General features: G+C 48.7%; 1 protein-coding gene across 1 annotated transcript in view; it reads left to right on the top strand.

Annotated features, from left to right (window-relative positions):
• The window catches only part of LOC128830163 (sodium- and chloride-dependent GABA transporter 1-like), a 33,875-nt gene extending 23,578 nt beyond the window's left edge, over nucleotides 1-10,297 (top strand). The window contains exons 10-14 of the mRNA XM_054015969.1: nucleotides 3,500-3,631; nucleotides 4,513-4,615; nucleotides 5,736-5,836; nucleotides 6,977-7,144; nucleotides 10,193-10,297. Coding sequence (XP_053871944.1) covers nucleotides 3,500-3,631; nucleotides 4,513-4,615; nucleotides 5,736-5,836; nucleotides 6,977-7,144; nucleotides 10,193-10,297 — 609 coding nt within the window. The remainder of the gene's footprint in view (nucleotides 1-3,499; nucleotides 3,632-4,512; nucleotides 4,616-5,735; nucleotides 5,837-6,976; nucleotides 7,145-10,192) is intronic.
• The last annotated feature ends 408 nt before the right edge of the window (nucleotides 10,298-10,705 follow it).

Here is a 10,705-nt window from a genome sequence, read left to right as displayed (position 1 = left end):
GTGGAATTATTGATGCCTTTGCTTCTCAAATATCACCTGAAAGTCTTAGAGTCCCATATGACTGTCAGTCTCACAGGCCTGGAGCTCTTAGGGGGCTGTCAGTGCCTGGGGGAGGGGGTGCATGAGGCATCAAAAGCAAAACAAGCATTTAGAAAAACAGATAAATAGATGTTGAGGGTTTCTATCTGCGTACTGGAGATTTCCTCATTCAGTGTATGATTTACACATACAGCATAGAACCCACGATGCCGGCTTCTGCATGCAAAAAATATGCCTACATTTGCTCATGCAGTAACAACTGTGCATGCAAATAGGTAGGTTAGGTGCCTGGCTAGTCATTAATACACACAGGCTCCTGATTTGCATGTGTTGCAATAACTGAGCACACAAATGCAAATGTGCAATTGCACAAGTACTTCAGGCTGCCATTTTTGACAATTAGGCCCCACATGTTCTCAGAAAGCCTTGGTTGTGCACAGGAACATATTCTACAGGACGGTCAGCAGCCCAGTCCATGACTGCTTAGTCCAGGCCAGGTGCAGCAAGGTGGTAAGGCTCTTGTGTCAAACCACACCCTTAACAGGTACTAGAACCCTTCAGAAGGCTGCTGAAGTTCTGCTGGCTCATTGTAGCAGGTGCAGCTCGTTATTGCACCGGTGCTAGAAGGGAGGTGGGAGTGGTTCCCTGGAGAGAGGGCAGAGTTGGTCCTGGAGGGACACCCAAGCTTGGGAGGGAAGCTAAGGTTGTGGTTTATGTTTGTTTATCAGCTACCAATAAAACCAAACCCCATGGGGGGTGGGGGTGCGCTTTGGTCAGTAAGATGTTGCTGAGTTCAGTGTTGAACACCTAACTGATTTAGGAGCCTAAATCTCATTTCCTAATGGGGTTTAGGCACTTATAACCCTAAATCCTATCGACTCTCAAGGGGATTTAGACTCCTAAATGAGCTAGGCATTGCAATGCTAAGCAGCGCAACACCTAAATACCTTTAAAAATTGTGCCTCAGGACCCATTTCAGTGAAGCACTTAGGCACATGTTTAACTTTCAACATGCGCTTAAGTCCATCCCGGTTCAACAAAACCCTTAAGCATGTGCTTAAAGTGAAGAATGTGTTTAAGCACTTTGCTGAATCAGGGCCTAACTCTGGGTCTGTGTGCTCTGGGGAGGACAGAGTCGGGACTCAGCCTGGTCACACCTGGGCTTAAGGAGAACTGCTTTTGGTGACACTAGGCAGCACAGGTTGCTGGAGAGTCAAGGGGAATAACAGGGTCTGTCTGTGTCCACTAGCATCAGTAAAGAATCCTTTGTGTATTTACTACGCCATGAGGGACATCGCAAATTCTTATTCACAGCTGCAGTGGCATACATTGATACGCCCAGACACACGCACCCGTTTTCACTCGTGGGTTTAGAGGGTCTCTTGCATCTAGACCCTCTTGCATAATATGCTAATGATTCCTTTTAACTACCAGTTTCCAGGTCAGGCATTTGCTCCACCAGGGGAGTTAGTGGCACCTTGTGATTCCAAGCCTTCGTGTGTCCCATGTGATGCCATCTCTTACAGGTTATTCATGAGCATTTCTCGCTGATGGAATCAGAGTCCTGCAGAGCAGAAACACCCACTCACAAGCCTATCCACTGCACAGCTGTTTTTCTGCAATTAAACTCCCTTTGGGCCCTCGTCTTCTCCTGCATGATACAAGGAGCTCTCCCGGAAGCAGTGCGAGTTCTTTGTATCCTGTGGTGGGGGCTGAATGCCCTTTGGGCTGTGGGAAAACTGTCTTGTCTGCTAATTGATGTGAGGTGCCAGCCTGTCAGTGACTCAATATTCTACGGAGTCTCCTGCCCCACCATTGATGGAGTGACCAGACCCCGACAAGGGGGAGGAGGGAAAAGAGTGGGGGAGAATCAGGAATGGAAATAAGAAACAGGAAATAACAGGATCACCAACTCAGGTTTGGGATGGGGGGGCAGACGCCAATAATCGAAAAGCGACAGGAATAATGAAAAGAGACAACAATATACTGAGGAAAGGGAAACATTTCAGAAAACACACCAAAGCCACTGTAAAGAGAAAGAAGGAAGTGAGTACACAGAGTAATAATTATTATTTATTATTTGTATTATGCTAGCGCCTGGGAGCCCCAATCACAGACCTCAGACTGCCATTGTGCTAGGTGCTGCACAAACACAAAACAAAAGACTGTCCCTGCCCCAAAGATCTTATACTCTGAGCATACAGCAAGAGATAACAGCTGGAGACAGACAGACTGATGGGAGGGGAGGGGTGAGGACAAGGAAACAATGAGACACTATTGGCCAGCACGATAGGCAGTGGACTCAGCACACCAGCAGCCTAAGCAATGTGAAAGAGGAAACACGGCAATGGCCTGCTCTTCAGAGGTACGGAGCACTCGCAACTCCAGCTGACGTCAGTGAGAACCGCAGGAGCTCAGCACAGCTATAAATCAGGCCATTTTTATTTAGGTGCCTAAATGTTCTATTTGGGTGTCTAACTTTAGGCATCCAGGCTTGAAATCTTTAGCCTTAATGACTTGTCCAAAGTCACATGGCACATCAGTGTCAGGATTAGACCTTGAGGCTGCCTAGTTCCCAGCCAGGTGCATAAGCCACTAGACCATGCTTCTGCTCTGGCATTTAGATCCACTATGTGTCAGTAATCATCATGAAACAAGATACCATGTTACGTGGGGATTGTACTAGGAGCATTGCACAATTTCACCATCTCTTCCTGTGTGTTCCATGTGGTCTAGTTAGGACATGGAGAAGTTTGTATCCTGTTGGTATTTACTGCTTCAGCCTTCCTCTCCCCCTCCACTACTCCTCACACAACTCCCCTAGGACTTCCCCAGGCACATCTGCTCCAGTGACTTCCTGTGCCCACTTCCCTCTCCTCCCATACACCACTCTTAATCTGAAGTGACTTCCAGTTCCCTTGCCGTTTACCCTCTTGCCCATAGCTTTCCACACCCATATCTTTCACCACTTGATGGTCTCCCATATCCATGCCCTTCTCTATTTCCCACTACCTTCTCCCCATGACTTGGCATATCCAGTCCTCCCTCTCAGCCAGCCTCCCCTTCACTTCCACACCAGCCCCTTTCCTTCTCCACAACACCAATCATCATCCAGCTACCTGTGGTAACTCCTGCAGTCAAGTGGAAGGAACGGATTTTGACACACACACACACCAGGCTTCAGCGTGGTGGCCCTTCAGCACCGTCACTACATGCTGGAGCACTTACAGGAAATGAGGTGTAGGTTGAGGTCATTCACCACCTACAGGCAGCAGGGAAGCAGTGGTCGGTTGGACACAGAGATAGAAGAAGTGACACAAATCCAGGCTGAGAGGTGGTGCGTTCTCCAGAGAGGAGGGAGGTGGCACCACCCCGGGGGGTGAGGGAAGGACGAGGAGGAGTGTTTCAAGGGAATGCAGAGGGTGGTGATGTATTTGTGTGTGTGTCTTTCCTCCTGCAGTTCTGCACCGTGGAGGGGTTTGTCACAGCCCTGATAGATGAGTATCCCTATCTCCTCAGGGCCAGGAAGAAGCTCTTCATTGCTGTGGTCTGTCTTATCTCCTACATTGTCGGATTCTCCAACATCACCCAGGTACCTCTCCCTGTGCTCACTCCAGCGCCTGTTCCTGGTGCTCTTCCATCCACCTCCTTGTATAACAGCAGCAGAAGAAGCCTGGGGGAAGGGCCATTGTCCATGAAAGGCACTAGGGCCACTGCTGGTCTGGGATTTGCCCAGCACAGTCATCTGTCCAGCAAACTGTAGTCTCCACATTACATCTCAGTAAGTTACCATCAGCCTTGTAGTCAGTCTAGCTGGGGCTCCTGTGCTTCCCGGATGGGCCTATGTATGCCCTGTGGGGTGACACATTCTCTACGCAGAAGATTGAGATAAACCAAAAGAGAGCAGGTCTGGGGAGGCTCCGAGGCAGTGACACTAAGGCCCAGGCTCCATGTTTACATGCCCTAGTGAGTGACCTAATGCAGAGATCTGTATACTGGGTGTATGGCAGTGAGGCCCAGGCTCTGTGTGTGGACTTCGGGACCCGGATCAGTGACATGGAGGCCAGGGTTTGGCTTTCCCACTTTGTGACTTCATGCTGGATGAGTCACAGAACATGGAACATCTGCAGAGACATCTGAAGTGCAGCAGGAGGGACAGAATGGATTCATTTTACAAAGTGGCTTCACCTCACACTAGAGGGGGAAGGCAGCCACGTGAGTGTCCTGCTTCTCTCCCCACCCTGAGCCAGGCCTGAACACTCACTCCTTGACCACATTCCAGAGTACGTCTGTTAAAATGGCAGGAATTAGATTATAACAAAATGATGCATCTTTGTTGGCTTCCATGGGCCAAGGAAATTAACATACAAAGGCAAAATGATTAGATAAAAGTATTGATGATATTAATCCTCAGCTCCCCACCCAGGCTGTACTCCGTAACCAGGCTCCCTCCCCTTGGCTTTGTGTCCTCAGGGTGGCATTTATGTCTTCAAGCTGTTTGATTATTATTCAGCCAGCGGCATGTGTCTTCTCTTCCTCGTCTTCTTTGAGACCATCTCAATTTCCTGGTGTTATGGTAAGAGCAACTCACCTTGTTCCTTTGCTGCTTATCTACAGGCATAGAAGATGCCATTTTCAAAAGCCCTCAACACTAGCCATTGAAGTCAGTCGGAGATTGACAATTGACTACAGTGTTGGGCCAAAGCTGAAACCTTTTGAAAAACCCCGGGAGACACTCATCTTGCTTCCTCAGACAGCCACTCAGCTGAGCACACATTCACAAACGGAAATATGCACAGGCCTCTAGATTTCTCGAGGGTATGATATGAACAGGGCTGGCTCTGGCTTTTTTGCCGCCCCAGGCAAAAAAGCCTCCCGCTGCCCCCCGGCGGGGAGCGCGGCAGGGGAGGGCGCCGAGCCCGGCTGCGGCCCCGCTCTCCCCAGCCGACTGGAGCACCGGGGGAGGGCGGCGAGCCTGGCCGCGGCCCCGCTCTCCCCGGCTGGCCGGAGCGCCGGGAGGAGGGCGGCGAGTGCGGCTGCGGCCCTGCTCTCCCCAGCCAGCCGGAGCGCCAGGGGAGGGCAGCAAGCCCGACCGCGGCCCCGCTCTCCCCGGGTGAGCGCCGCCCCCCTCCAGGTGCCGCCCCTGGCCCAAGTACATGGTTGGAGGGCTGGTGCCTGGAGCTGGCCCTAGATATGAATATAGAATTCGTTAGGCCAAATCTGACTGCTGAGCCATCTGCCCTGGTATCCTGGCAGTGTCCAATTCTGATGCTTCAGAGGGAGACCAAAGTCCCCCCTCTTCAGTAACTTGCCCATCCAATTATGCAGTGCTGGGTTATTGGGGAATTCCTTCTTGACCCCTCCAAGGTCAATCTATGACCTAGTCTAGCTTACGATCTAGACCTTTGTTAGTTGATTACTATCACTGTCTTAGCTTGGGAAGCTGTAGATGTTTTTAGTGGTCATAAAATTATCTAGGTACCTGTTCAGATCCCAGTCCAGTGTTTGTGTCAATGGCCTCTACATTTTATCTGGGGAGTGAGCGTTACACTTCTCCACGCTCACCTTAAATGTCTGCTCTCCTCTCTGATCCCACATGTCCTCCTTCTCCTGTTCTGTGTTGGGTCACTGGACAGACGTGATGAGAATGGTGCTGAGATATCATTGCTGCTTCTAACACACATTTCTCACTGTAGGTGTGAACAGATTTTACATGAACATTGAAGAGATGATTGGCTACCAACCTTGCAGCTGGTGGAAGCTCTGCTGGGCCTTCTTCACTCCCCTCGTTTGCGTGGTGAGAACAAAGCAACTCTCTTTGGGGAGGTTGATCTAGAAGGGCCACCTCACTGGGATCGTTCTGTGAGTGGGGGAAACACTAAATTTTTAATCTAGGTAACTCTGATCCAAATCCAGATCTGACATTAACCTCAAGTTGGTCCTAAGAAGAGTCAAAGCGACTGGCAGGAAAAGAAATATGCGGAGCCTCTTTTATTCTCCCACTTGAATCCCTGCAACTGACTCTCAGAAGAGAGGGGGGAGCTTGGCCTAGAACATGCAGTTAGTAATATGTTGTTCCTGTGTTTGATATTTCAGAAGCTGAACTGGTGATTTATGACTTTAAAAATCATTGTTGGCTGTGGAGAAAACTTTCAGACACTCTAGCTCCAGCCTCAGCCCCTCTCAAGCCTCTCTCAGCAGGAGGCACTTTCAGATATAATAGAATTGGCACTGATGAGCTCTCAGCTCCTCCGCTCCCCCCTCCAATCCTTCCTCTCCCAGCAGGAGGTGCTATTGGGATTGCTGCGGGAATGCTGGGTGTGGGAAGTTCTTAGCTCCTGAGAATAAGCTAAGAGGAAGCTGTTTAGGAAATGGTTTGGGAGTGTGGTGTGCAGCAGAAGCTGAAGTAGGGAGGGATGTAAGTGCCCTGGCTTGGGCAGGGGCCTTTAGGGCCACTGACCATGGGGAAAACATTACCATGCATTCTCAGCCTGTCTCAGCCAGAATTGCTGTAGGAAATGGGGTAGAAACAGTCTCTGGTGGAATGAGAAGATTAGAGAGAAAGGTGCAGTTGGTGCAGGAACCCTGGCTGTGGGAGTAGCTGTTGGGACTGGTCTAGGAGCCCTGGCTCTTGGTGGCAGCTCTTGGGAATGGTGCAGAAGTCCTGGCTTGGGGGAGGGGAGCTGTTGGGAATGGTGTGGGAGCCCTGGCTTGCGGGAGGAGCTGTTGGGAACGGTGCGGGAGCTCTGGCTCAGGGGGGAGCTGTTGGGAATGGTGCGGGCGCTCTGGCTGCGCGGGAGGGAGGGCTGTTGGGAATGGTGCGTGATTATTGACTATAACTCATAGTGAGAATTTAGGGAACTCTCAAAAGGACAAGGTCAGTGAATATTTCTGCTTGTGCCATACTATGCTGTGACTGCTGATCCTGTTCCTTCAGGGTGTTTTCTTCTTCAGTGTGGTTGAAATGACCCCTCTGACTCTGGGGAAATATGTCTATCCCCCATGGGGACAGGGCATCGGCTGGCTCATGGCTCTGTCTTCCATGGTGCTGATTCCGGGCTATATGCTGTACTACTTCTTCACCTCCGAGGGGACCATCAGGCAGGTAAAAGCAACTTTCCAACTTCTGGCTCTGCTCAATTATCTGTCCAGAGGGAATTTCCCACCAGCAACCCACTATAAACTTCACGCAGCCCCTGTGTCAGTGTATTGACTCCTGTGGTCTTTGTAAACCAGGACTTCCCAAATACTCCCTCCTCATCCCCCAATACCCTCTGTGCTCTTCTGATCTGCTCCTTATGCTTTCTACTACATCCTGCATGACACATTCCATATAAGCCAATAGAAAGCCCTTCCTCACTGAGGCAAATGAATGCCTTAGAGGATTGGGGTAAGGAGATATGTGCCTTTACCTCTTGGCTACAATCCCTCACAGGTCAGTAGTTACCAAAAATTGTTACCTTCTCATTCCTGTTTGGTGTCTTATGTGAAACAAGTCAAGGGACTCCTGGTCCCATTCCTAGCAGACTGCTGTCCACATCAGCATAGCACTGTTACATAGAGAGATGTTTGAAAATCTTCCAACAGAATGTTTTCCCATTGGAAAACACAACTTTCCAAGGGGACATGTTGATTCCGACAAAATTTTGTTTTGAAAAAAGAAATTGAAATGATGCGTTTTGTGAAGGTCAGAACATTCTGTCTGGACCATTTCGGAAATGGAACATTTTGATTTTTTCATTTCCGAATGACTTTTCATTTTGAAATTTATTTTATATTATAATTTATTTTTTTTTTTTTAAAAAGTCAAAATCAAAAGGAAATGGTTTTTGATTGTCCTGGAACAAAACCTTTTCATACATCTTGTTTCATGGGAAATTTCTAAATTCTTTTTTGTTCCGATTTGGAATGAAAGCAAACGTTTGAAAAGGTGGAAATTCCAGTTCCTGCCCAGTTCTAGCTATGAATGTCACTAACAGGCAATCTCAGCAAAGATGCCACATTCTGAATGAGCATGAAGCCTGAAGTAGCTCAGAGCCAAGGTCTATTGGTGAGGGAGGTTTGCACTGGAACTGGCTGTCTCATGGATAAAAAGGGCTGTCAGTCTCCTATCTTTCTCCGGCATTCAATTCACTTTAAAAATGAAAGAAAGACAGAGAGAGGCCCCAGCGCTGCACCAATATAGACCCCACCATAATGTCATTTTCTTTTGGGCCAGAAGAAGAGATTCAGTCAAAGACAGTCACAGGGCATTACCCTTTTCTCTACTGATAGCAATAGGCTGAGAATCGTGTTGAGAAATCAAAGCGAACAATCCCCACTCAGACCCATCTCTGATCCTTACAGATGATCCTTGCTCAGAGCTCCATAGGATGGTATGAACACTCACCACCCCTCCCCGCCACTCACTGGTAATGTGCCATGGGGGGAAATCCCTTCTTGTCTCCTGATTGGGGCATCAGTTCCTCCCTGTGTTTGGTTCCAATTCTATTCCCATTGAAGCTGGGGACAGTATTCTCCTGACTTCACTGGGAGCAGGAGCAGGCTGGGAGGGCCAGACTGTGATGTCCTGACTCACACTGAGTAGCATCAAAACCCTCAAGTACTTCCACTGACTTCAGGAGGGCGACTTGTACTATCCCAAGTGATTAAGGATATCGCAGTCTGCCCCTAAGTGAGCTGAATCTGTAACCTGAGATCCCACCTGGTGTCCACGTGATTATCCACGTTTCCACTGAATCCCTGTCTTGCAGGCCCATGGAGTGCGGTTATATTCTGTTGCTCCAGGAGCTCTCTCAGCATCTGGTGCATACTGACAATGTCAGTCAATGGGAATTAGAAATAACAACAGTATGATTGGCGTCTATTTACCTTCCCCTCCCTTTGCTCACTCTATCAGACTCAATATCCCGAGTGCACTGACCGTTCTGCCAGTTCAGTGGAATGTCACTTTTTTCAGAGGCAGCCAACACACACACCCAGGCCCCTGGCCTCCATGATCCATTGCACTAGCAGCAAACAGCAGGTGGCAGTAGGGATAATGTGTGTGTGAGAGAGAGAGAGAGAGAGAGAGAGAGAGAGTGTGTGTGTGTGTATGTGTGTGTGTGAGAGAGAGAGAGAGAGAGAGGATTAGCTTGTAACGGAGCTGAGGCTGGAGGGAAATTAGATGTCAATGCAGAATAAAGGGGTTTTGACAGACAGGAAAGATTATAAGCCATTTTAATCCTACTGAGCATGAATATAAGAAAAAAGCACATGAATGGCAGGAGAGCCTCACTAAACATTTCAGGGGCTTCACCCAGCAAGAAACACTTCAGATATGTCTGAGTACAGGGGCTCTTCCCTCTCCTGAAGGGGCTCTTCTCCGGGCCAGTGATGTCCATTCACTTCAGGCCCCCTTCCCCTCTGCCTCATGTTCCATAATTTAAAGCACCACTTCCCCTCCTGGAATTTAGCCTCCATGTCCATTCACCCCCCCCGCCTGAGGGACTGTTCTCTCCCAAATTCCATCTTCCTGGCTGTCTTCCGGACACAGCTCTACCAATGGACCTCAGTTTCATTTAGACTTTGATCCTGTCAGGTTGATATAAATGGGAACTCATGCTGGCATAAAGAGCCATGCAGGATCAGAGCCATAATCTGTAAATTCCTTCGCGTTCTGTAACCATTGGATAACATTTTTAATGAGAATTTCATGAAAAATGGAATAGAAAATGAAAAGTGGGTCCGTGTTAAATCCTTGTGAAGTGGGAAGAACCTTGACATTTTTGGTCATTTAAAAAATGTTTTTGACTAGCTTTAGCGTCTAGGTGCTGCTACAACTGTGCGGTAACTATTGGCTTACTTTGTAATGGTGATCTCTGTCGTTCAGAAGAGAGAACTGTGTATAATAGAAGAGCAAAAGGGAAGTGATTACATTGCCAAATGGAGGTGTGTGGTATCTGGAGCAATTGTCTTAAACACCTTCAGTGTTCACTATCCCCTTGGTAGCCCTCTTGCTGTAACTAGGGCTGTCTCTTCAATTTGGAAAGAAGGGTTATGACCTGCAGCTTCAGCCACATGCCACATGTGGAGGTGGTGGTGGTGAAACGGTCTCCTCGTTTTCCCCTGGGTACTTGTGTCCTTCCTGTAATCTTTCTTTGTTCCTGGACAGCGTTTTCAGCAGATGACTCAGCCCACGCAAGAGGTGAATGTTCAGAACAATGGACTAAAACCGAAGACCTCATTGAATGGGAGAGTCTCCGATGCTGCTGTCTAGGCAGAGGGCAGAACCTCTTCATCCTGCTCTGTAGCTGCTCCCGCCACTGCCCTTTGACCTCCTCTGGCGCTGTTTGTGTGTCCCCAACTCCACTGGTGGTTTCAGTCAGCGTGGGAAGGATCTAACGGAGGAGCCCTTTCATGGCACTGCCCCTAGCCCAGCTGATCGAGACTCTGTTTTAAATTCCACAAGGACAATGTGCAGTGACTGTCTTTGTAATTTATGATCCCAATCCATACCACAGAAAGGAATGTCCCAGGCCCTAGTTTCCTGCTGACCAGAGGTGGTATTTTCTATAGTACAATAACGTCTCCTTTTTCTTTGTGTTCTTCAGCCCCTCTTCTATACTAAAGTCCACCATGCACCCTCTAATGAACAGCGAGGCTGTCACAGCATAAAATCAGCTGT

This window comes from Malaclemys terrapin, chromosome 1 (genome assembly GCF_027887155.1).
Source record: "Malaclemys terrapin pileata isolate rMalTer1 chromosome 1, rMalTer1.hap1, whole genome shotgun sequence".
NCBI classification, from domain to species: Eukaryota; Metazoa; Chordata; order Testudines; family Emydidae; genus Malaclemys; species Malaclemys terrapin.
The sequence above is the reverse complement of the archived record's forward strand: the minus strand, read 5'-3'. Positions and strand labels throughout refer to the sequence as shown.